At 44.1% G+C, this 27,675-nt stretch overlaps 1 protein-coding gene across 3 annotated transcripts; it reads left to right on the forward strand.

Annotated features, from left to right (window-relative positions):
* Nucleotides 1-2,952: 2,952 nt before the first annotated feature.
* LOC139066235 (gastrula zinc finger protein XlCGF57.1-like) lies at nucleotides 2,953-24,970 on the forward strand. 3 transcript variants are annotated; one of them, XM_070548612.1, is made up of 3 exons: nucleotides 2,953-3,260; nucleotides 22,967-23,050; nucleotides 23,130-24,970. In XM_070548612.1, exon 3 carries the CDS (start codon nucleotides 23,187-23,189, stop codon nucleotides 24,642-24,644), a length of 1,458 nt encoding a protein of 485 aa, XP_070404713.1. In that variant the 5' UTR covers nucleotides 2,953-3,260; nucleotides 22,967-23,050; nucleotides 23,130-23,186; the 3' UTR covers nucleotides 24,645-24,970. The 3 variants fall into 3 exon arrangements, with proteins under 3 accessions (XP_070404713.1, XP_070404711.1, XP_070404712.1); XM_070548610.1 differs by having other exon boundaries at nucleotides 2,954-3,260; nucleotides 22,967-24,970; XM_070548611.1 differs by lacking the exon at nucleotides 2,953-3,260 and having other exon boundaries at nucleotides 20,691-23,050; nucleotides 23,119-24,970.
* Nucleotides 24,971-27,675: the final 2,705 nt, after the last annotated feature.

Here is a 27,675-nt window from a genome sequence, read left to right on the forward strand (position 1 = left end):
AGTACGACCTGAACCAATCTAGGGCTGAACCAGAAATGCCAGCCCAAGTCTGAAGTCTGGTGATCAAGATGTTATGATCGATCGTGTCAAATGCTGCTGATAGATCCAAAAGTAGCAGAACCACATGGAAACCTGAATCTAAAGCGAGAAAAATGTCATTAAACACCAGAACATGAGCAGTTTCAGTGCTGTGCTGTTTTCTGAAACCAGACTGAAAAATGTCCATTACCTGATTGTCATTTAGATGTGTCAGCATCTGTTCATACACTATTTTCTCAAGGACCTTAGATAAAAATGGTAATTTGGAAATTGGTCGGAGATTAGAGTAATCAGTGGGGTCGAGACCAGGTTTTTTCAAGATTGGCTGAAGAACGGCGTGTTTAAAGGCAGAAGGAACTTCAGCCAATGTCAAGCTACTATTTAAGATGTCTAGCACATTATGGCTAATGAAAGGAAAAACCTCTTTCAGGAGACGAGGTGGGATAACATCTTCTGGGGAGCCAGACGGTTTCATGGCAGCAACAGTTTTTTCTAGATAGGGCAGAGAGATGGGCTGAAAGCTTTGAAGTTGCACATGAGGGGGAATGACTGAATCAGGAACATGGTTGGTTTGGTGAATCTGAGCTCTGATTACACTAATCTTATTTAAGAAAAACTGCAGGATTTGGTTACACAAGTCAGCAGACGCAGAGGAAAATAGTTTTGTAACTGGTGAAAGCACTGCATTCATAGTTTTATATAACACACCTTGATTATTAGAATTAGCCGTTACGATGCTTGCAAAAAATCGATTTCTTGCGCCTCTGACTGCTCTTTGGTACTGAGACCACGCCTCTCTCATGGATTCAAAGGATACAGTAAGCCTGTCTTTTATCCATTTACGTTCCAGTCTTCTGGCATGTTGTCTCATGGAACGAGTTTGCTCGTTCAGCCATGGGTCAGGTCGGGATGTATTTCGCCTTGATTTTAATGGAGCGACAATATCCAAAGCAGCCAGACAGGATGAATCAAGCGCATGAAGTAATCCCTCAACAACAGTAAATTCATCAGTAGATTGAAATGGAGCTGAATTCAAAGCAAGAATAGCAGCAAAATGTGCAGCAGTATTGGGTCTGATTGTTCGAGAGAAGCTGGGACGGAAACACTCAACACGAGAGGCAGAGTCTAAGTTCATATTAAACACAACTGGTGAGTGATCAGAAAAAGTTGCAGGTAGAATGCCAAGATCACTAATTTGCAGCCCATGACAAAAAATCAGGTCTAGTGTGTGTGTATGACCATGAGTGGGTCCATTAACACGTTGGGACATGCTAAATGAGTCAATAAGATCTAAGAAATCCTTTACCAAAGGTTTGTCAGGACAGCAGACATGAATATTAAAATCACCCAGCAAGAGTATTTTTCCATATCTGCAGGAGACGTCTGCCAGGAAGTTTGCAAATTCATTAAGAAAATCCTTGTTATAGGGTGGTGGACGGTAAATGAGTGCACATAACAATGGAGGGGAACGTCCCAATTCAAACAAACTTAATTCAAAAGACAATGGAGTTGATTGATGGGTAATCGGTGTGCAGACAAGATCTGATTTGAATATAGTCAATAGACCTCCGCCCCGGCGCTGTGCTCTTGGAATGTTAATGAAGGAGCATCTAGGAGGTAACATTTCAACAATAGCAGCTGAATCTCCAGGGGTTAACCATGATTCAGTGGCGCATAGAACAGACAAGCTATTGTTCAGGAAGAATTCCTTCAGAATAAAAGTTTTATTTCCAGCCGATCTGGCGTTGATCAGTGCAAAGCGAGTCGACTGCTTTCCCGATGGAAGAGAAAGTCCGGCTCCATCAAATCTTGCAATATACTGTAGGTTGGCCAGATTTATTCCCCGCTGATTGTGCCGTCCAAAACGAGAGCGGCGAAAACGAGAGCGGGAGGGCAACCCGGTGGAACCCATAGAAAGAACAGGCACCAAGCACCCACCTCGAGCATCAGGGGAACTCCGAAAGCACCGCTCCTTTCCCCATACGCAGTAATCTGATGTGATTAGGCGATCTCCACATCTCCCCCGATTGTGTGCCGCAAGCTGGTCAGCAGCGTTCGGCCGCCGGATCATCCTCGGTTCCGAAGCACGCATACAGCGCTTGGCTCCGTGAGCACCCAGCTGGAGAATCATCCCCACATCCCACGCACTCGCGCAGCTCTCAGCTCCGTGAGCTCCCAACTGGCCGGTCATCCACACATCCACATTTTGTTAATTTTCCTTCATGTCACGTGTCCTCCATGTTACCCCAGGCCCCCTAGGCACCTGGTTGTAACAGCCACCATCAGAGTCAGCTCTGAGGAAGTTTACAGCCACGAACGAAACTGTCAGCAAGGTAAAAAAAAAACTTTTCTGTGTTTTAAAAAGAACCAAAAATGCAACGTCATACTAAAACAAGTCACTTTAGTGTTAACCCTCTCAGGCTCAAAATAAGTCTTGATAAAAGGACGCACAACTAAGTCCTTCAGGGGAACTTCTGAGGTAAAAATACTCATGAAGTACATATGTGGAGTAACCAGGTAGGTAGGTTTTTACGTTGCTAATCTGCAACGCCTGCCTCCAGAGGGTTAAACAAATTATTAAATCTGAAATCAGCTTTAGTCTTCAGTTTGTTCTCAATGTGCATGGCATAACGGATGGTGGCCCTCGCTAGTTTAGAAACTCTGGATACGGCCCTGCTACTGTCTCTCATCAGAAGCGCACGAGAAGCACCGCAGCTAGAGAGGAAGAAGCCTGTGGCTTTTCAAAATAAGGTAAAAATTTGAATGTTTCATGATATTTAAATCATTTCAAACTACGATTATGGTTAGCATAAGTGCGCAAATAGAGGCTATATGTGTCACTTCTTACGTTGTTGTACAGTAGTGTAACGGGTTACGATTTGTTGTGGTTGGACTTTTATGTTGAAGGGATGTTCGTGGCCGGCTGTGTGCAGAGTTCCGGTTCGGTTGTTTTAGAAGAAAACGAGCTAGTGTGATCGGAGATCGTTAACGGTGTTTCTGCTGGAGTTAAGACGTGGGCTGCGGCCAACAGTAACCCGGAATAAAGATCCGAAACGGAAACAACAAGTTGGAGTCATTAGCATCTCTTAGAAAAGGCAACAAAAGTGTGTTTTATAGGTGTGGTGGCTTTTGTTGAGCCGTGGCGGTGCGACACGAACTAGTTTAGCCCAGCAGAAAGGCCCCGCGGCTGGCTGGACCCAGCTCGACACAGCAGCAGAGCGGTAAGCTTCATATCACTCTAAAATGTCGGCTAACTTTACTGTACACGTTCATTTACGGGCATTAGCAGCGTGCTAGCATTAGCATCCCACCTGCTAGCGCTAGCACAGCATGCTAGTAAAGCTAGCACCCAGATTAATGTGGATTCGGACGATTTTCGTGGAATAAAACGTGATCTGGGAATTGTGATGAACGCCTTTTTACACCAGATGATAACCTTCCACTGACTGTAGCAGCAGAGCGCCTGTGTGTGTTACTCCGTGAGTGTGATGTGATGTTAGCATCCAGTAAATAAATCCCACATCAGCTAAAGAGCAGCGCGACTAAGTGGTGAAAGTGCGTCAGCACAGCGGATTTAATACGAGTTTTAAAGAACAATCTCTGAGTGAAGTGAGGCTAGTTTTTGTCTCTCTGCAGATATAAAAACCAACTCTGCATCAGTCACACGCAGCTAAGCTCACTGTTGGGCAGGGCCGGATTATCATTGCAGGGGCCCCTGGGCACAATGCTTAGCCCCCCCCCCCCCCCAACATTACTGTCACCCAGTAGCACTTTTTAGACATTTCATAACATGTCAACATTAAAAATCACTTACTTATGTTCATACAAAAGCATTACCTCCAGGTCAAAATAGTTTTATAACCTAATCACAAACACTCATACCTGATCAGGGGTGGACATTAACTTCAAAACCAACCGGCCAGCCGGGCCGGTAACTCTGAATATTTACCGGCCCCGCCAAGAATCTACCGGCCCCGCTGGTCAGCTGCCAAAACGAGTCAAAATAACAACTGAACCGTTTTAAATGTAATAAACCTTTATTTTGTACACATTCACAAACATAATAACGTATTCAAGTTTGAATTTGTTTGTTCCGTCAACAAAACACGATTTTGTCGTTGCATACTTCCGGCATACAACGCAGTACATCACCAACGTCGCTTTGCTGTATTCGAGCCATTGACTGTGTTCGAGATGAGCCAGTTCTGTGCAGATTAGACTAGCAGTGATCGGCGAGCAGTGCATGCCGGTTAGATTTGTGTCCGAATTGACGCCGACTTGCTCTGACGTCATGCCTACGTAGGCATCGATAACCTCGTGAGATCAAGGCGGCCGCAGATTTTGGAGCAAGGCGCTGCAGTTGCTCTCCCTCAGCTGCAAAACCTAGAGGATGATGGGAAACGCCTGGCTCTCACCTGATCTAAGATCCGATTGGTTCACATTTTGATCCAAACATCCGGTGGTAGAACATGAAATGTTAATTGGTCACATGTATTCTGTAAATCATGTTACGTTGATAATAACAACAATATAGGCCATAAAGAGAAATGTGTTTTGTGTTCTTTTGTCACGTTTCCTATGAGCACACTGAAGCTACAGCTGCTAACCTTTACTTATTATTACAGTCATGTCTCCATATACAATATATGATATCCACAAGCACGTGAGGATGTGTTTCAGCTGCTAACAGGCACCAGGATTACAATTGAAAATTGAACAAGTGTGAACGCTAACGTGATATCTTCATCCATCATGCATGGAAATCCAAGAGATTTAACTGGCAGAAACAACTGGTTCATCTCTCTCTCTCTCTCTCTCTCTCTCTCTCTCTCTCTCTCCCTCTCTCTCTCTCTCCCTCTCTCTCTCTCCCTCCCTCTCTCTCTCTCTCTCGCACACACACACACACACACACACACACACACACACACACACACACACACACGTAGAGGAAAAGAGCTGAGGAAATGGAGGACACCAAGTAATTAAAAGAAAAACTACAGCCGAGGCGCGCCTCGAATGGGGCGCGTCTGATCTGAACTGAGGAGCGGCGAGCAGCGGCCGGACTTCGTGACCGATTCGCTTCGGGCGCTTCCGCGGCCGGTGTGTGCCCGGCGTTAAACGCCGGCTTTCAGCCACTCCCCCTGCTGCTTCCGTCTGCTCTTGTCTGTTTTCCAGGCGAGCCGCTACTCAACTCAAATACGGCCATTCTCCGCGCCTCCCGTCTTCAGTACGTGCACGAATCGTACAAGTGCAGTACGTGGCTAGAGGCGCGCAGGTTCACGCGCGCGAAACGAAAACGGCAGCTTCCTACAGGGCGGGGCCATGATGTAGGTGAAAGCCGGTGTGTAAATGACAAATAAGGCTTGGGCGCCACCCGGGCGGTAAGTCGTCAAGTATTTACCGCCTGACGAGAAAATTTAGCGCCATTGGCGCTCGGGCGCTTTAACGGTCCACCCTTGCTGATGATTTTCCTATTGTGTCTCACTCATGTGTAGTGTTGTCAAAAAAATCGATTCTAAAAGTGGTATCTAAATCAGATATTCCATCCCTGTGGTATTGATATTATGGACTATTATACACAGCCTTCTTCAAGTACACCGACACGCACGACAGCCAGATGCTGTAAAGCAGCCTCCGCCTCTCAGACAAACAGAAGAAGAAGACGCCGCATGGCTACATTGCAATTTCCCATGCGAGTTGTCTCCGATCCAAGTTTTGTCTGCCAAATAAATAAACATAAACAGCGAATTTGGGAGGTGCTTCACAGCCCAACTTAATTAGCATACCAAGTCCGACACGTAGTTGTATATTCACGCTTATGTGCTTAAAGGAAACTCCCGTTTATTGCAACCTGGACTTCATTTCTAGCATGCAGTACGTTTGTTTACTCACGCTGACAACTTTGGTGCTACTTGGATTCCCCGGGGTATTTAGATCCATCGGCGAATCGCCGTCAGTGTATATCCATATAACGGGTGCGGATGGGCACCCATGGTGCAGCCTCGAAATAAGACATTATCTGCTGCGGCTAATCTAACCGGCGCTTTTAATGACGTCACTGCCGTGCGCCAGTCTGTTTTTATTAAGATTAACGGTAGATGTACCTTTGTTCTACTGTGGAGAAATTCGTTTTCTCTCTTTATTGACCAACAGAGTTGTTCAAAAGTACAGAACAAAACATATGGCATTACAGCTTATGACAAAAATGCACCTTAAACAGAGTTTAAGCAGCAAAACATCACTCTGCAAATAGTGTATATATAGTGAGACAATTCATGATTTAAAGTGTTAACTTTCACCAGATTTTGTATGCACCTTTTAAAAAATTCTGATACTTGAAAGGTTTAAGCACTTTATACACTTAATTCTTAACATTTAATTTTTGCAATATAAATTGAGGAATGTTATTTTTTGAATAAACTTGTTCAATAAGTTGGTGTTTTTAAATAGTATCGAAATCGAGTATCGAGTTTTTTTTTCCAGTATCCGCCTTCGTCTCCCGGCAACAGACAACAACTTCCGGAGTCAGATGCGCTGCTTCGTGTCTATCGCAGATGCAGAAAATCACCGGGAGCGTTTCTCCCTTCATAAAGGAGCTTCTTTCAGACATTAGGAGAGCTGGTTTGGTGGTAGCAGTCTCTCCTCCGTGCTGGTCTGTTTGCTGCCGGGTGTTTTTGGTTTATTTAAACTTGGTAACTTGAACTTAACGTTGGTAAAGCTACTGTTAGCATTTTCGCTAACAGCTTCTAGCTTTTGGATAAGCTGTTATGTTTTGGTTTAGAGTTAATCGTTTTTGTGGTGCAGATCTCCCTTTTATTACATTTAGAGTGTTGTGGGTTTTCGGTTTAGTTTAAAATATCACCTTGAGTTTGGTTTAACCGCCCAGTTTAGAGTTTGGACCTTTGGAGATCCTTATTTTGGTCCAGAACCCAGTAATCTTTGCCCAGTGGGACATCCCTACTTATTTGTACTTTTGTTTTAATTCCCCACAGGCAGAATTAGTTTTATTATTCCCAACCTGTGGATGGAAAGATTTATGATTTTCTGTAGTTGTAAATAAACCTGATCATCATTTTAACTTTTAAATCCCATTATTGTCCCTTCCTTTTTACACACGAGCCAAACTCCCCAGGAAGAGTCGTAACACCACTCGCCTGACGCACATAAGTGACCAAAACAAGCAGCATGGAGACACTCCGTCTCCAACCACCTCTCAGGCAGCAGCCTGCACTCCCAAGTTCTACACGTCACCAGAACATAACCAACCAACACAATAAAAGCAGTGTTATACAAAATGGAAGGCCTGTAGTGTTTATTCTCTTACAGTAACAATTTATCCATTTTTTTGAGGAATTTATCAGAGATTTTTTGGCTTTATTAACTGTGCAATAGAAAAATAATCATTAGATTATCTAAATAGTCATTAGAATAGTCGACTATTCGATAAAATAATCGTCAGAATAATCGTTTTAAAAATAATCGTTTACCCCCAGCTCTACTACTCATTTGTCATTCTTCCTCTGTTCTCTCTCTTTTCTCCTCTTTTTCTCTCTCTCTCTTCCTCACAGCGCTCCTGTCTTCTCTTCTGTCTGTAATAACAAAAATGTTGTCAATCTGTGGGACAGTGGGGGCAAGAGTCTGCTGTAAAAGAGATCCCACTGTCAAACTACAACAGAAAGTAATGCAGAATTATTTAAAAGATTATACAGTTATTGAAAAGTTTGCAAAGATGAAATTTCTGCATGTTTTTTGTTTGACTCCTGTCTCCTTCCTCCTCTTGTCTCCTGTCTCTTTCTTCCTCTTGACTAGAGCTGAAACGATTCCTCGAGTACCTCGAATAATTCGAGTACAAAAAATCCTCGAGTCAAATTCTCTGCCTCGAGGATTCGTTTAATTCATATTTAATTACTTCATGGCTTTGCAATCGCCCGGGGTCATGTTTCACCCGGACCGAAATAAGTGACGCACATGCCCACTGGACTGAATGCACACGCGAGTAGCGAATATAACTTAACTTTCTCTTAAGCCATGGCGGACAACGTGGACCCCGGTGGAGGGCGAAAAAGACAGAAAATGTCAAAGTTGTGGGACCATTTTTCACGTCGTAAGGTGGAAAACGTAGTCCAGTATAAATACAGTAAAATGGATTTAGCCTACCACAACACCACATCCTCCATGCTGCAGAACCTGTAAATGTCACTTCTGCAAGCGGACTCGGAGCCTCTACAAGATAATGAATGCTTTTTAGCCTGTATTTCTATATATTCTGCGGACTCTGCAACTTTTTCGTTTGTAGCACTCAGTTTCAGCTCACACCGTACGTCTGGTAGCAACACGTCGGACTTCAAATGTGCTAAAAAATAGCAGTTTTACACAACACGTCGGACTTTTTATTGTGTTATTGATGTCTGTTGTCCCTCGGGGTTTCTGCAGGGGGACACGGGTATTTATGAGTGGCGGAGGAAAACGAAAGAAAGTAAATAAATGTTTTGTGATCAGTATAATTTGACAAAACCACGGCAAACATGCTTTTGGCAATCCTTGTTAGTGTGAGAAAAAAAGTGTAGTAGAAATTAAAACGGACGTGTGTTAATAGGGAAACAGCCGGCGAGCTGTTTGCGCCGTGAGCGGTTCTGGTTCTGTTTGGGCCGCAGCCGCTCGCAGCGCTACTTCAACAGTTATCCTCCTAGTTTTTGTCTGACTTGCAGGCCAGCAGATTCTCACACGAGGGGAAAATCGGCTCAGGTTGTTTACTTATTTTTTGCACAGGCATTTGTTTACTGTGAAGTAAAGTTGAAGTGCTCAAGTTATGCAAACTAATTTTGAATAAAACTTGAAGAATAACTGGCAATTGCTTGCTCATTTTAAGGGGTCTTTCATAATTATAACATGCTATTTGATATCAAATCAAATCACTTTTATTGTCACGTCACATGTGCAGGTACACTGGTACAGTACATGCGAGTGAAATTCTTGTGTGCGAGCTTCACAGCAACAGAGTTGTGCAAAAATACAGTAAAGTAAAAACAAGTAAAATATAAAAATGGCTAATCTAAGTATACAAATGAATAAAGTAAACAATAAGTTAAGAGATATAAAATGTACAGAGGTTGGTATGTGCAAAACAGTGGCATTAATGGAGCGTGTAATGTTGGAACTTGGAGGCAGCCATACTCGGCGCCATCTTGGCTCATCAATATATGATATAATAGTTTACAAACACAAAAGGGTAATTTATTAGAGTACTCGATTAATCGAAAAAAAGATTCGATAGAGTACTCAATTACAAAAATATTAGATAGCTGCAGCCCTACTCTTGACTCCTGTCTCCTTCCTCCTCTTGACTCCTGTCTCCTTTCTCCTCTTTTTGTCTCCTCTTGCCTTCAGTAAAACTGCTTTCTGGCCTTTCTGTTAGTAAATTCATTTACAATGTCATCAAAGTCCAGACTCCTGACAAGCTGAGATTCAATAGCCATCAGTGACAGTGCACTGAGGCACTATTGAGTTTGTGTTGCTCTCAGATCATTTTTTATTCTTGCCATTTGTGAAAATGACCGTTCCCCTTCACAATTTGTAACCAGTAGAGTTAGAAAAATCCACAGGGCCACAAACACATTAGGGAAGATGGACTGTAGACTTTTTTAGCCCGAAAACGATCCTGGTACTGCTTATATTAAATTATCTATGCGGACTCTGGCGATTATTTAGAGCTCTGATTGTTGACACGCTCCAGACAGATGCGTCCTGAGCACGGCCGCAGTAACATTATCAAAGTCTCGCCACCTCAAAAACAAATTTAACACGCTATCGTTCATGGCAGCTCATATCCTTCATTAGCCTGGCAAGCCAGACTAAATAAATGTATTATTTAGTCTAGCAACGCTCCATTGACGGCTCTCGGTTGTGGGGCGGGTTCTACCGTTGTCTTTCAAATGATCTCCGCATTCCACTGGACAATGAATGTGACATACTCTTGTTTCACTCTGTTGCATCATCCCACCCACCAGGCATATAAAGTGCCCTGATTGGCCCACAAAGCGGATAAAGCTCTGTGATTTGTTCACTAAGCAGATAGAGCACTATGATTGGCCCACCATTATGGACCAATCACAGCTCTTTATGTGTTTGAAACCCCTCTAGAGAGCTGTGATTGGCCAGCCAGAATGCTGTTGGGGCTGCAGAGGTTCCAGTGGAGCATTCCTAGACCAAACTTAGCAAAGCAAGAATTTGGTCTAGTTCACTAGGCTATTCCTTCATGCTTTCTCTCTTTGATTTGTGTCTGATGCGGTTCGCTGCTGCTGCGGAGCAAGCAGGCATCACCTGTTTCATCCTCCGGAGACTTCTCTGCACCGGTTGGCCGGCGTGCACCCCGCTATATTTGCAGTCGGTAGATCTTTTAGAACTGCAGTTCAAAGGTAACTCATGAGGTGAAAATATGAACCCAGGTAGCAGTTTCTCTTTAGGATTGAGAGGAGATGCAAGAAGATAATAAACAGACAGGACAGAAAAATAGTCAAATAAAAAACAAGTTAGTTTTTGTACCTGGTAGCAACTAGGGTTGTCACAGTAACCAGTGTAGCGGTAAACCTTAGTAAAAAAGTTGACAATAATAATAATTGTCTTGTTTTTAAAAAAAACTATGTTATCTTGTGGATTATTGTGGCTGCGGTGTAGGCGCGGTGACCCTTACCAGCCACCGTATCATCTTCTGAAGTTGCCGGCGGCACATGCGCACTTTGTTGTTTACAACCAAAACTTTCTTGAAGCTAAAGCTGAAATAATGGCCAAAGGAGGAGACGGCAGCGCTCAGGACATTTATTATCCCTCAAAGAAGACAAAGTGGGAAGTACGGGCATCTTTTGGATATCTGAAGAATGCCGAGGGACAGTTGATAGAAGACGGCTATCCTGTTTGCAGCACGTGCAGAAAAAGTGTCTGTGAAAGGCAGCAACGCTTCAAATCTCATGACACATCTGCGTGACCATCACCCACAACTCTACAGTCAACGCAAGGCAAGCTAACGTTAGCGTTTTAGCTAAAATGCGTGATCCGAGGATTTGGGTTGAGGGAGAATGCAACGAGTCGCTATATAAAGCAGCCGCAGCGCCGCTACCTGCATATAAACCGTGTCGCGGACACCGCCATGTTGAAATGACGCTATGCATTACGGGGCTCCCAGGGGCAGATAAGAGTTGGTCTCTCTCCGAGAATAATTATGAATTTAACAACGATTACTACCTGATGACATTTTCCCACATCTGCAAAGCTCACTGGAAGGACACAAACCGAGGACAATACTTTCCTGATATAGGGTTTATTACTCAAGTAAGGGTAAAAAAGTATCTGATTAGGAGGCTACTTGAGTACTGAGTATCATCTGGTCTAATATTGTTGGCTCTTCCTTCTTCCATCTCAGGAACGTTGCTAAGCTAGGTCCCATTCTGTCCCGCTCTGAACTTGAGACAGTTCTCCACACCTTCATCTCCTCACGCTTAGACTACTGTAACTCTCTTTTCACGTGTCTGAGCAGAACCTCCCTGAACCGTCTACAGGTGGTTCAGAACGCCTGTGCTCGGCTTCTGACCAAGTCCTCCAAACACACCCACATCACCCCGCTTCTCCTCCAGCTTCACTGGCTGCCAGTCAACTTCAGGGTTCATTTCAAGATCCTGGTTCTGGTCTATAGGGCCTTACATGGACAAGCACCATCTTACATTGGTGATCTTCTTAGTCCCTACACCCTCAGCAGGTCCCTGAGGTCCACTGACTACGTTTACATGCAGCCAATATCCGGGTTAAGATAGGGTTAAGGTCGGTATTCGGGTCTCTGAGTTGATCAGATTAACCTGTTTACAAGCAAGAGTTACCCCTACCTTGCATAACCCGATTTTATTGCGGACGTTGGGGTAGCGTCAGGATGTATGGACTTCGTCAAGACGCAATATGTGTCATTTCCGGTTCATCTTGTTCCGGTATCCATGAAAACAACAACATGTTTCCCAGTTCGGAAGAGATAGCGAGCGAGTTTGTTTGCGCTTTAGTGCTGGTATTGACCCACCAGCAGCTCTTACAACGACTGGCCTTCATTCGAAGGAGAGTACGTGAGCGAGAAATGGCAAATATAGAGAGCTGCGCTAAACATATCCAACATGTCGACGGTACCCGTTACCACCAGAGTCCCGCGGACACTTTGGATGAAGGTGCACAGCCAGGACTGGAGCGGGTTGTAATGATGGAGTTCACGGACACAGATTGGCGTGAGAATTTCCGTATGTCACGTCAATCTTTTGCTAAACTTTGTGGTATGATGGAAAGAGTGATGGAGCCCAGTGTAGTAACCATCCGCACACCAGTGCCTACAGGAATGCGCGTTGCCTTGGTGCTGTATAAACTGGCAAGCTTTGATGAGTGTCGTTGGATAGCAAACCAATTTGGAGTGCACAAGAGCACCGTGAAGAAGATGGTGTACCTATTCTGCCACAGAATGGTCGACTCAAGTCATCAAAGCACTGATCCGGGTACCCACTTTGGAGGAGGCATGTGACATTGCACAACGACTTGAACGTGCCCACTCCATTCCTCAAATCATAGGTAAAATATTTCCTGCTTTTATGTCTTGTTAATGTCAGTAGTTTTCTGAGAGTAGGCTAAATGTGAACTATACTATGTATGTAGGCTACACTGCTGTGTGCATACTTTTTCTTTTTTTACTTTTTATCATAGGTTGTGTGGATGGGAGCCACATCCCTTGCTTGCCTCCAAGTGATGGCTACAGAGACTTCATAAACAGGAAGGGATGGCCATCCTATGTCCTCCAGGGAGTCTGTGATGACAAATACTGGTAGGTGTTTTGCCATTCCTAGCTTTTGTATTCATGACTATGATTTGTATATAATGTTGACAGACTCACGTCACTAAGCTATATTAGAACCACTCACAAACGTCAATTGAGAGGTTCTCTGTTCAAAAAAACATCAAAAGCTTATATGTACAAATAATTATGTCATTACTAACCTGAAATAATTTTCCTAACTTTTTGCCACTAATCACACCGCTCCCACTACATCACGATTCACTGTGATACATTTTCCATAGTTTTTGGAGTGTGAGCTGCAAAGTGCCTGGTTCAGCACATGACGCCAATGCACTCCGCCAGTCCAGTCTGTTCAACAACGCACAATCCTTCCCAAAGGTGGGTAATGCATTAAAACTGTTGGTATTTAAATGCAAGTTGTATACCTGCCACATATCTAAGATGCATTATGACATAATTTAGGAAGAATAATATTTCTCTCTGTCCCAGTTTAGAGAGCAGTGCAGATCGAGGGGCAGGATGTGGATTTCTTCCTGCTGGCAGATCCTGCGTACCCGCTGATGCCCTGGCTAATGAAGGGCTATCTGCAGTCCCCAAGACTGACACCACAAGAGGAAAGCTTCTACGTCTATTTGAGTTCTGCTAGAACAACTATAGAGATAGCATTTGGTCGTCTGAAATCTCGTTTCCGTGTTCTGTTGAAGCGCAGTGACTTCCATTTCACTTTGACACCATACGTGGTAGCAACCTGTTGTGCTCTACACAACTTTTGTGAGATGGAGAAGATGGGCAGAGGAGGCCACATCAGTAGAAAGGCTGTTTCCACAGCCTGTGTCACAGGTCAATAGGGCTGATAACAGTGCAGCCTCAGCTATCAGACGGGCCCTGATTACCTTGCTGCACGTGTCCCACTCCGTAAGCGCTTAGTAAGAGCGTGAGTGTGCAGGACGAACGGGTCTGATAGGAAACAAACAACTTTAAACTGTAAGCTCGATACTTCTCAAAACGCTTTATTTTCTAAGTTTTAACAAATGTTTATCTGCCTTCTCCTTTGTTGCTGTGCACCTCTGAAAAAGAACAGGTATATGCAATGTTCAAATAAAAGGTCAACACATACAAGTTTTCTAGTAAGTTTAATAAAACATTTGTTCTTTAATAAAGCACATAACAAAATAACATTGTGGTTTTGCTTTTTACATCTGAGGTAAAACTGAGGTTCAAGTAAGGCTCTATGGAGCACCTATCCTGCCATAATGGAGAATAGCTACAACCGGAGTTAACTGTGCACAACACCAGAGCTTCTGAGTCAGAGATACGCCGGACTGACCGCTGGGGAGAACCGGGTGGAACACATCGGTCTCCGAGACCTCCACAAGCCGGCAGCCGCACAGCAAGCAAGCGCCGCGGCGATCAGAGATGTGCCGAGCTGTGGGGAGGGGACCATACCGATAGTGGGAACCCAGCTCCACCAACATGTTATATTTGAACCCATTTTCTAAAGTGCAGCATTATGTTAAATGCACTGGGGTTTACCCTATTACATTTACATTTCATGTTTAAACAGTACATGTTAAAATCTAAGCTCAGCTCGGCAGTGACCTAAAATACATAAATATAATTTTACTTACCAAAAAAAATGAAGTGGAGGCTCCTTGGACGCTCTATTAGTGCAATTAATGCCACAGCAAGTCATTTTGTCCAACAATTGCACAAATAATATCCAAACAGAATACACAAACGCTACAACTAAGTTCAGAGACTGAAAATGACCAAACAGTTTCCAGGCCAGACCGAGGCTCTACTGAGGCCTTTCCACGGAGCTAGCTCTGTGGTCACGTGGGTCTGATGCTCATTAATTATACAGAATTTTAGGCTTTTAATACACTTAAACAGAAGAGTGAGAAAAACATTCACCCCCCCTCAGAGTTGTCATGAGTGTAAACTAGATAATTTAAACCAAAAACATGTTCTGGTACCAGGCTGTAAACATGTTTATTTCTGCTGTGAAATTGGTATTTTTAACATGGGAGTCAATGAGGATTTGCTCGCTTCTGACACCAGGCCCTAGTGGATGAGAGTAAAACTGCAATTTATTTCACTTCCGCGTTGGCCTCAATCTCTGACCCACATTCTGGGGGCTTGGTGAAAATCCCAGTAACTGAGCAGATTGTGAAATACTCAGACTGGCGCGTCTGGCACCAAGTTGGTGACAGATGTTCTGCTGAGCTGTGGTGGCCTCATGGAGGGGGCCATCAACTAGCACACTGCTTCTAACCACTAATACATTCTCCCTCTCCTGATAATAACTTTTTGCTTTCCTTGACTTTTGATGTGCTACTACTAGTTTACCCGTTATAGATCCACTAGGATAAATACAATAAAGTTTATCTTTCACCAAATACAATATTTACTAAGCCATCACAATGTAACCATAGACACATTACTGTGTGTGTGTGTGTGTGTGTGTGTGTGTGTGTGTGTGTGTGTGCGCGCGCACGCGTGTGTGTGTGTGTGTGCGCGTGCTTGCTCTGTCTTCTCCATCCCCAGTGGGTCGTGGAGGATGGCTGCTTATACTGAGCCAGGATTCTCTGGAGGTTTCTTCCTGTTAAAAGGGAGTTTTCCTCTCCACTGTCGCTGCATGCTTGCTTAGTATGAGGATTGCTGTATAGTCACTGACACTAGTCAGTGACTTGATGCAACCTGCTGGGTTCCTGATATAGGAAACATTATTTCTGATTGGCTTAATGAACTGACCTGAATTGGAATGTTTATTATGTGAAGTGCCTTGAGACGTCTCTTGTCGTGATTTGGCGCTTTATAAATAAACTTGAATTGAAATTGAATTGAGTGAGGTGGAGGAATCAGAAACTACAGAAACAGCTGGAGTTAGTGGACATAAATTAGCAGGGTTAGATCCACGGTGTTTATAAAAACCACTTATGGAGGGAACAGGAGGAGAAACCACTGAGGAATGAGGATAAACCGACCTTAAAAAACTTGGACGGATGAACCGCGTCACAACGCGGCCTGGCGGGAATGCGGAAGTGGCGCTCAGGTCACCAAACAAAGGACAAGAAGCTAGAAGATCACGCCGATGTTTACTAGATAAACCACGCTTTAAGAGAAGTCTTATTCTCACCTGGATTCCTGCTCGTTTACGTCTTTTCCTCTGACGTTTTCCCGGGATCGGACAAAATCGCTGGAGGCGCGCAGATCGGGACCGTCGTTTGGCTCCGGGCAGTTTGCCGCTCAGGTAAACAAACAGGATGGTACGTCCTCGGTGCATCTTGGGCGATCGTGAACGAACGGAAGGACAAAAGAGTCTGGCGATCATAGGAGATGGTAGCAGGGACACTACTGAAGAGGATCGCAGACAGGAGCAAGGTGGAAAAGAGGAGGTTAGTGGAGAAAAGTTTGAAAATGGCCGGTGACCGCGGCTAAGCCAAGCACAGGCGCCATCTTGTTACCGCCCCTAAATGCAGGGTGGTAGAGACGTATGGAGACGGTCGTTCTGAGACATGAGACTGTGTGTTTTTGGTGAACATTAATGCAGGAGTGTGTAAAACAGCTCATGTTTAATTAAAATTAAATAAAATATTTATTTAACTTGACATGAATTGTAATGCCTGACTGTTGTGCTACAGCCATGGGAGGAACATTTTGGGTCCCAGCCAGATTCTCTGCTTCCCTGCTGCTCTCTCCATCATCATGCTGCTCCTTGCTCTGCCTCTCCACTTGTCTCTCCTTCACTCACCTCCTCCACTTCAGCCTACTTGTCTAATATATTAGCCACATGTTAGATTCCCTTCAGTCACCAGTAGGAACATTGGGAATATCACACGTATCACGTACAGATCACTCAGAGGGAACTGGGTCACGATAAAGAACAATGAGCATCTTCATCTAACGTTACCTCAACATCTTCCTCGGCTTCCTTCCTCTTCTTCTGAAAATGCGAGCAGAAATGAGTCTCGGTGGGAACATGACCCGACATGAAGCTGTACGCTGTTCATAGGCGTCATTTTAACCGGGGACGCCGGGGACATGTCCCCGGCAAAATTTGTGATTAGCAGCTGTGTCCCCCCCACTTTCAAAAAGCCTGCTGATGAGGATTTTTGTTTTACCAGCTCAGATCTTATACCAGGGGTCGGCAACCTGTTCCCATCAAAGAGCCATTATTACCCGTTTCCCACGGTAATTTTGGATGGACCTTAATAAGCAGTGACTTAAGTGAAGCAGACAGGTCGCGCTAGAAAATTTTGTTTAAAAAGACGTCATAAATGTTTTCCCCCGTCATTTTAATTTCTAAAATATGAAGTAAAAACTCACAATTTAATTTTCATTCATTTGTCATTAATATGTAGTCTACACCCGTGCGTTAAGTGGACCATCTTCCAGTAAAAGCAAAGCATCCAGCCCACCTCTCCAAATGCGTAAAATGTGCATCAGCCACTAGGCGCGCCGCGCGCACCGTCAGCTACGTCGGCCCAGACAAGAGCAGAGCAAATCGAGAAATAATAGAGGATAATTGTGTCTGGATGTGGATGGAGATTACATTTTACAGCAGCCTGATCATCATTTAAATACGTAAACCATCACCTGTCTTCTAGTCCACGCTATCAGCATTATTTTAATTGGTGTGTGTGTGTGTGTGTGTGTGTGTGTGTGTGTGTGTGTGTGTGTGTTTTCCACTTCAAACACTGGTCTAACCAACCAGACCAGCGTGTCCAGTAACATATTAATGTTACAATTAAACAGTTTCACTTCATGTAGGCTAGGAACATTTCACCTGCCGTGGCCCGACCGCTTCTGCTCCACATAAACTTTGTGCGTGATCAAATGTCTCTACAGGTGCTTTCTGAGCTGAAGAGGCTATTCTGCCTCAGACTGGATGTGTCATGCGTGTCCATATAAGAGACGGGAACAAGCGCTGTTCAGCCAAAGTTTCATAATTTCATAAAAAGAACATTTTTCCAGGTGACACATCCCTCAGAGAGACCGGGTTTCCAGAACGCTTCAGTGGGAGGGAATCTTATCGCATGCACCGTGGTTCTGCGCTGCGAACCCCTCTGCAGATCTTCAGCCCACTGTCCACCGTGGGCGCTCCGAGCCGCGCTGAACACAGTTTCCAGTATAAAGCTCTGATGTTCTGATGGGAATCATTTCTTGATGGATTTAGTTACCTCCGCGATGTGCGTAACGATTAAAGCAGCTCATCTGTGTGTGCATCAGTGCGCGTCGGGGTAATTCTTTCTTTTTTTTTTCTTTTTTTTTTTACCGTGTCCTGTCTGGCTGTGAAGCAAACAGAACTGATGTCTGAATGCTGGTGACAAGCCTTACAGATTTACTCTCAGGTGGAGCATCAAAGCGTCTGCTTTTAATGTCACGCCTGATACTTAAAACTTTATTGTTATTGTTTTTGAATGCTTTTTAATTCCGACCAGACACGGAGACAGAGGTGAAAGAGAAAGGAAAAGAAAAGGTGGGGAGAGGGGGGGGGGGGTCCACAAAAATAAACAATAATGAACAAGAGTCTGCTTCTAGATCTGCAGAAAAAGACAAAAAAAAGCAAAATGGCAAAAAAAATGGGACACAACAACAATACAACAGGATCAAGCTATCACTGCGTCAACTTGATGAGGAAATATGTAATCAACATTGCTTAACTGAAGAATCACGATGATAAATCACAGTGCATTAAGTGCCCACCATAGTCTTAAGACCTGTGTTGAACGTGCCCAAGCCCATACTTTTGAGAGCACCATGTGAGCACCTGTGTGTGTACACGCGCTTGTTTATGTAAGGTTTCTCTATAGAAGCGTCCAACAGAGAGTGTGAGGGACCACAGATCCGCCCCCCAAAGATGCGCAGGAGACGGGGGAGCTCCAAGTCCCAGAGATCCAGGCGCTTCCCCAGAACACAGGGACCCCAAGGAGACTGCAACCCGAAAGGCCCCCCGCCCCCCTCGAGAGGCACAGAGGATCGCCCCGGGGGGCCACAACCAGCAGCCGGCAGAGTCCCGGGAGATATCAGTGGCAAGCCCACAGGCCCGCCCGCAGCCTCCCACCCCCTAGCCGGCCGAGCCCGGGACCCAGCGACCCGGGACTCAGGGGCGACCACCCCCGCCGGGGACCCAGCAGAGCCCAGGGACCCAGACCCCACCAGGCAGTCACCGGGATCTATCAGGCAGATGCCAAAATCTTAAACCCCCAGACCCGGTTGCCACGAACACTCGGGCAGACCAAGGCACAACCCCTCACACCAGGTGTGGCAAGGGGGCGAAGATCTATATCATAAAAAGAAGTTCCAGGAGAGGGGAGGAGTCAAAGGCCCCACCTGACATATACAGTCATACACAAACACAGTCACACACTCCCTCCCTCATGCTCACACATACACATACAACCAAAGACTTACAAAAATGCACGCCGGACACCCACTCATGCTCCCCATACACACCCTATTCACTCTGGTCCCGGTACTGCTGCACATTGGGTACAACATCACCGGTAACCAGAGTTTGACCCTTTCTGCTGGGGTACTGATGAGCAGACTCCCCCGCCCAACGCTCAGCACAGCAATCTACCACCCCAGACCCCAACCAGACGGCCAGATCTCCCTCCTAGCCTCCAGCCCCAGGAAGCCAAGCAACAACAGAGGTGGCTAAGACCCCTAGTCTCCCTCCGCCTGCTCCAATATGGTGTTGTGTGATCATGAGGTGTATTCCATGGCTGTGGGGAGCGGGCAGTGCGGGCATCATCCGGCCTATGCCAGCTGATGCCACCGCACCACCCCACTTACACCCTCAGCCATCAGTGTCTAAGTGCGGTTTAAAATTGGAAGTGGGCACCGGCACCCGGGAGGAGGTTGAGATGTCCCCCTGCCAAATGCCGTTGAATGTGCTCACTCCCAAGGCCCTAAGTGTGTGTTTGTGTGGAATGTCATCAGTGGAAGTGTATAAGGTGCAAATAAAATTGGGGGGGGGGGGGGGGGGGGCAGGTTGCCACAGGAATGCGGAAATGGGATCCATACCCTCACTCCCTGACTTGCCCACCTGCCAAGGTCCTATGTGTATGTTTGTGTGATGATGTGAGGGAGCAGGAGGAGAGAAATATGCGGGGATGGGGAGGAATGGCTGGTTGGGCTTAGCCCTCCAGGGAGCCAGCTCCCCTACTGGCCCCAATAGGCACCTCTGTTGTCAAACTGGCACCCAGGGCATGGAGACCCCAGGCCATCCTGCCAGGGCCCAAAGCAGCAGCATTACAGAGCCTCACGGAGTCCGAGGGCACCAACCCAGCCCCACCCCAGCAGAATATCTATGCCCATCCCTGTATTTGCACAACTTCCAGAATATATAAGACATGGGACATCCAGGTAAGGTTGGGTCCTCCCCCTCCTGGACCTCCCCCCCCCCTGTGATGGAACAGCAGAGGAGCCAAGGTCTACCTGAGGCCTCCGAACCCGGGCCAGGCACTGCTGCATGTTCTTGCCTTCTTCCCCGCAGCATACATGTCAGGACCCGACCCCCAAGGCCCCGCCCAGATCCCCACACAGGGCCGGCCACCCCCAAACCCCGAGCCTCCAGGCCCCCACCCAGACCCGCCTAGGGGCAATGCAGCTGCCAGGCAGTGACCCATGGCTGCCGCCAAGATCCCCAAGGGGCCCCACTCACAACCGCCAGCAGTCCACCCCCCGAGGCAACCCAAGCATCTCCAGAGGGGGGCAACGGCCCCCCAGTCCCAGACACCCCCCAGTGAACCCACCTCCAGGGAACATCCGGATACTCCAAACTCAGACCCCCCCCCCCCCCCACCCACCCAAACCATCCCGCAGGACAACATCAACGGCCCCCCACCCTCGCTATGTGATCAAAGGAGCCCAGAGAGATTGATCTGAAGTGGAAGCAGAGGCTAAATCAAGTGTAGTATGAACTTACAAAAGATTTCTATACTGGTTAATGCAGAGAGTTTCTCTATTTTTCCTATTCAAGAGGATAGTTTTCTTAACGATGCATATGGCAGTCAGAACCACGTGAACCAAAGATGTTTCAATCAGGACGTCGTCCAGGTTTCCCAGTAAACAAAGAGAGGGGGTGGTTGGGATATGACATTTCAGAGACTTTGACAGGTCCTCACATACTCCACCCCAAAATTCCTGGACAGGTGGACAGGACCACAGTGCATGAATGTAATTGTCAGGAATGGTTTTTGTGCAGTGTGTACAGGTGTCAGACGACACAAACCCCATCTTGAACATCCGATGACCTGTATAGTGTACTCTGTGTAGAATTTTGTACTGAATTAATTGTAAATTGGGGTGTCTGATCATTTTAAGTTTTTAAACAAGTTTGGGACCAGAAGTCCTGGTCAAAGCTGGCTGATAGATCCACCTCCCATTTTTCAATAGGGATTACTATTCTATCGTCTATTTTGGACAGTGTCTTATATACTTTAGACAGTAGTTTGGGGGGGTTTGAGATTATAGAAGTCTAATATCCTTGGTGGTGTTTATAATTCTATTTTATTGAGCTTAAATTTTTGTTTGACTACAGATTTAATTTGGTGATATTCTAAAAAGCTATTCTTATCTATTCCAAATTGGGAGACTATTTGATTAAATGGGATGAAGTCCAATCCTTCATATTTGTGTTCCAGGTATAGGATTCCTTTGTTTTGCCAGTCTGGAAGGTTCATCATTTTATTATTTTGCAAAATATCAGGATTATTCTGATATTTCTGATAATTCTTTCAAAACAACCAACATCCTTGAGTTTATCTGTCAAAATAAAAGTCAAATGTAAATATCTGTAACCTGCCATTTAACTGTTTTGCCTTCCTGTGAAGATTGTTTCAAAGAGAAACAATTAAACTTGATTAACCCCAGAGCCACGTGTATAAGCTGTACTTCGTGACTGTAAATGAGGGGGAAACAATTTAATCAGATCCTTTTCTTTTCAACATGGTTTAATGTAGTTTCATTCAGTAGTTGCACCAATCTAACGAGACCGAGCCTGGATTTGTATTCTGAACAGTTTAAACTGGGGAAGGTCAGAAAAGGATCCAATCAATTTGTTTTTCCATCATTTACAGTGACGGAGATAACGGCGCAGTACACCTGGCTCTGGTGTTAATCAAGTTTAATTTTATCTCTTTGCAACAATTTTCACAAGAAAACAGAACAGTCAAAAGCAGGGCTTGTGTTGACCGGACAGTTCCCGTTTTGGCCGTTTATTTTGACGGAGAAAGAATAGAAAGAATTACCCCGACGCATGCAGACGAAGTGACATTTTATTCCACTTAAATCGCAGATGTAGCTAAATCACTCAAGAAAAGATTCCCATCTGAACATTTGAGCTGGACATTGCTCAGCGCAGCTCGCTGTCAGCATGCACTACATGAGGTCCACAGCGAGCTGAAGATATGGAGAGGGGCTTGGAGCGCGTCGCAGAACCAGAGCGCATGCGGGAAGATTCCTCCGACTGAAGCGAGACTTGTCACTTAGAAAATGTTCCCTGATTATGAAAAATTGGCTGAATAGTGCTTGTTCCTGTCTCCAATGTGGCGTCTGAGGAGAGTCCCAGAATCTCACATCCTCGTCAGCTCAGGAAGCGCCTATAATTACGCACAAGCATGACCCGTTAACCCAGTCTCACAGTAAGACTGGGTTGGAACTGTTCAGGTTTACGCAGACAATCTTTATATTTAGAATTGGCATACAGATGTAAAATTAATGCAGTAAAATATAAAGCATTTTATTTAAATATCCATTCATTATTTCACAAGCACAGAGAGCCGCATCAGATGGATGGAAGAGCCGCATGCGGCTCCAGAGCCACGGGTTGCCGACCCCTGTGCTAGCCTACTTTATTGTCCCCAGCAATTTTTAAACCCCACTCAAGTGTATGGTTATTGTCCCCAGCTATTCTGAAAACAAACTAACGCCCTTGACGCTGGTACCGATCTGGAATTACGCATTAACGACAGACCACATTGACTACGTTACTGTTCAAATGTAGCAGCGTACTTTAGCATGAAGCTGGTTTTCACAGGTCTGAACTAAAAATGCCTTCTTCTAACTTAAGGTTCCTTTCTTCCACCTTTTCTCTCCCTGTAGTTTTCTTTAACTCGTGAGAGCAGCGCACCGCACAGAAGCCGGCTCCTTCGCTCACGGGAAAAAAGGCAGCACTGGTTTTTCAAAGTAAAATACATTTTAAAGTATTGTTATATTCAAATTCATTTTAAACTGTGATAATTCATTCTCTGTAGTTTTGTGTCAGTTTAAGGAAGAAGGAAGAGCTCCTGAAGAACTGAGGCCTCCTTTGAACCAGAAGGACATGGAGCCCCTCAACATGAAGCAGGAAGAGGAGGAGCAGCTTGATGAGATCAAAACTGATGCCACCAACATTTCATTCTCTGCAGTTTCTCATCAGGTTAAGGAAGAAGGAAGAGAAGTTCTGTTGTCACAGTTTGATCAGAACCAACCTAAAGACAGAGATCTTCCAACCAGCAGCACCACTGACCAGATGAAAGCAGAAAGTGGTAGAGAGGACTGTGGAGGAGCAGAAACTACCAGGAATCCAGATCTAAATCTTTATGAATATGATTCTAACTCTTCAGAGACTGAAGTCAGCAATGATGAAGATGATGACCAGGATGGCAGCAATTCTGACTGTCAGCTGAAACTCTTGTCAGATTCTGAGCCAAACACCAAAGATGATAACAAAGACTGGAAGGAGAGCAGGTCTTCTAAATCACATGTTAAGGCTGTCAAATCTTTCAGCTGCCCAGAGTGTGGTGAACAGTTTCTCCATGAGCGGTCTCTCCAGAAACACATGAGAGTGACAAGTCATTCAGGACTGAAGTCTTCAAGCTGTTGTGTTGATAAGAAACGTGTTAGAGTGAAGCAAAATGTAGACTCTAGCAGGAAAGTTCAGACAAAACTAAAATCATTTAGTTGTGACGACTGTGGAAAAAGTTTTAGCTACATATCACATTTAAACAGTCACATGAGAATTCACACAGGACAGAAGCTTTTTGCTTGTGAGCTATGTGGACAAAGGTTCACACAGAAGGGGCATTTAGACAGACACTTGAGAGTCCACACAGGACAGAGGCTTTTTGCTTGTGTGCACTGTGGACAAAGATTTAGTGTAAAGTCTAATTTAAACAGACACATGAGAGTCCATACAGGACAGAAGCTTTTTCTTTGTGAGCTCTGTGGACAAAGATTTAGTGTAAAGTCAAGTTTAAACAGACACATGAGTGTCCATACAGGACAGAAACCTTTTGCTTGTAAGCTCTGTGGACAAAGATTCACACACAAGGGAAATTTAGACACACACATGAGAGTCCATACAGGACAGAAGCCTTTTGCTTGTGACCTCTGTGGACAAAGATTTAGTGTAAAGTCAAGTTTAAACAGACACATGAGAGTCCATACAGGACAGAAGCCTTTTGCTTGTGAGCTCTGTGGACAAAGATTCACACACAAGGGAAATTTAGACACACACATGAGAGTCCATGCAGGACAGAAGTATTTAGCTTGTGAGCTCTGTGGACAAAGATTCACTCACAAGGGAAATTTAGACAGACACATGAGAGTCCATGCAGGACAAAGGCCGTTTTCCTGTGAGCTTTGTGGAAAAAAGTTTAGTCGTAAAACGAATTTTAATAGACACATGAGAGTCCACACAGGACAGAAGCCTTTTGCCTGTGAGCTCTGCGGACAAAGATTTAGTCATAAGACAAGTTTAGACACTCACATTAGAGTCCACACAGGACAGAATAAATGAACATAAGTAAAATATATATTTTGGGACTTCTAAGGGTGTTGAATGAAATGTGCTACTGATCTGGAAGCTCTTTTAACTAAAATGAAAGGCTGCAGTATTATTGAATGTTTTGTTTTTGGGGAAGAAAAGGTTAAAAATGAAATGTTTGTTTGCCACTAAAGTGTTTTACTAAATCTCTGTTTACTATTCAGTTTTCTGTTCGCTGTTTCTGGAGTTTAAACATAAACGTTGATATTTTGCAAAGTGAGAAGGCTCGCCGTCAAAGTCACCAGATTAATCCACTCGTGTAATTATCTGTCATGCAAATAAACCTGATCAAAAATTAATACCTATATTATCCATATTGTTTGACATCCAAAGACTATTGGAAACTCTAATTCAAAGTTAGCAAAAGTATAAATCTGGTTTTCTCAAAAATCAGACTTTTGTGCAACAGTTATTAACCAGAATATGTACAATGAACTGTTTTTAACGTTTTTCATGTAAAATAGTTCAAACTTATTTGAAATAACGGAGCATAAAATTTGCTCATAGATTCCAGAGTTTAGCTCCACTGCACGGTGTAGCGGCTCTCCCTCGCACATCTACACATAACATTTTACTTTCTGTAATTACAAATCCAAGTTTCACTGTGACATATAGAAAAAGTTCATGTACAAGTTAGAAGGTTTTACTTTGCTGTTTAACGCTAACAGGGTAAGGTAGTATCTATACAGAACCAACGCTTATGTATCGTCAGCATATACTGTCCAAATATTGATGACCCTCCATTCTTTCATAATTTTATCTCTGTACTCTCCGAACACTTGGACTGTCCACTTATACTTGGAGGTGATTTTAATTTTTGGATGAATTCCTTAACAGACAGGCTCAGTACAGCTGGGACTCAGCACAATTGGGAATCCACTAACATAGTTAAGCAGTACATGAGTGATTATGGGCTTTGTGATGCATGGCGATCTCTTCATCCTAACCGTAGAGAGTATGCTTTTTTTTCGCACGTCCATCACTCATTCACGTTTGGATTATTTTCTAGTCAGCAGCTCATTGTTGGCTGACATTTCAGACACTGAGATACACCCCATAGCTGTCAGCGACCATGCTACGGTTTCTTTAACTCTGGTAAATAAGAAGACAATCCCACCAAGGAAAAACTGGAGGTTTAATACATCACTGCTTAAAGATGAAGGTTTTGTTGATTTTTTTTAAAACGGAGTGGGCTTTATATTTAGAACATAATGACCTGTATTTTACCATAATGAGAGGTAAAATAATCTCTCATCACATAGGAAAAAAACAGAAAACAAACGTATTCAGGAGTTAGAGGAAATCATCAAGTCTTTAGAGGCATCCACAGAAGAAGAGTCAACGAGCAAATTACGTAAAGCTAAATTAGAACTTCATGGAATTATTGACAAAAAGACACAATTTTTAGGACAAAGACTATGAATAGAAAACTTTGAACATAGTAATAAATCAGGTAAATTCTTAGCTAGTCAATTCAAAATAAATAAAGAGAAAACAACCATATCTGCTGTTAAAGACTCAACCGGGAATATAGTTAATGACCCTGAAAGAATAAACAACACTTTCAGAGACTTTTACCAAACGTTGTACTCACCACAGATAAACCCATCAGATAATGAGATCGATGAGTTCCTTGACAGGATAACACTTCCTAAATTATCAGACAGCCAAGTTACAGTCCTGGACTCGCCACTAACCTCAGCGGAGCTCCAGGAGGCCCTTAAATCCATGACTAATAGGAAAGCTCCAGGTCCAGACGGGTTCCCAGTAGAGTACTACAAAGAATTCTGGATCATTCTGGCGCCAACATTTTTCAGAATGGTCAGGGAAATCGAAGAGAGCGGCGAATTACAGCCAAACATGAATTCAGCCAATATTAGTCTCTTGTTAAAACCAGGCAAAGACCCAGCATTTCCAACCAGCTATCGCCCAATTTCTCTTATTAATGTTGATCTCAAAATAATTTATTAAGCCCTGGCAAAAAGATTAGAGAAGGTAACCCCCTTCATAATACACCCTGACCAAACTGGTTTCATTAAGGGTAGATAGTCATCCACTAACTCACGTAGATTACTTAATTTGATCATTTTCTCTTACAGTAGAAACATAGAAACTAGTATATTATCTCTAGATGCAGAAAAGGCTTTTGATAGGGTTAACTGGAAGTTCTTATTTGCAACTTTACATAAATTTGGTTTTGGGAACTTCTTCATAAACTGGCTACAAACATTATACAGTACACCAACAGCACGTGTCAGGACGAATGACCAAATATCAGCTAGCTTCTGTCTTCAGAGGGGGACCAGGCAGGGATGCCCACTCTCCCCCTTACTGTTTGCTATCTTTATCGAACCACTAGCAGCAGCAATTAGGCAAAAAACAGATATTAAAGGGATAAAGTGTAAGAAAATAGAACATAAGATCAGTCTTTATGCAGATGATGTTTTACTCTTTCTCCAGAATTCTCAATCCTCTCTCTCCCAAGCAATAGAACTGATAAACTCTTTTTCAAGAGTTTCAGATTACTCTATAAACTGGTTAAAATCCACAGTTCTACCAATTAATTTCTCATTTGTCAATTTGCTTAATACACAATTGGAGTCAGGGAATATCACATACCTGGGAATTAATATCTCTCCCAAGTTAGCAGATCTAACCAAACTAAACTACATCCCACTTTTAAGGAAAGTGGAAGATGATCTTGCAAGATGGAAATCCTTACCGATATCACTCATGGGGAGAGTTGCTACAATTAAAATGATGGTCTTACCCAGAATAAATTACTTATTCTCGATGATCCCAAACAAACCACCAGCTGACTGGTTTAAATCTCTGGACTCCTCAATTACTAAATTCCTTTGGCAGGATAAACCTCCACGAATGAGCTTAAAAACGCTTCAGAAGACCAAAGACAGAGGAGGACTGGATTTACCCAACTTTTATTATTATTTCTTAGCCAACAGGCTGCAATATATACCAAGATGGTTGCAAGATAACCCACTAG

This window comes from Nothobranchius furzeri, chromosome 2 (genome assembly GCF_043380555.1).
Source record: "Nothobranchius furzeri strain GRZ-AD chromosome 2, NfurGRZ-RIMD1, whole genome shotgun sequence".
Lineage (NCBI taxonomy): Eukaryota > Metazoa > Chordata > Actinopteri > Cyprinodontiformes > Nothobranchiidae > Nothobranchius > Nothobranchius furzeri.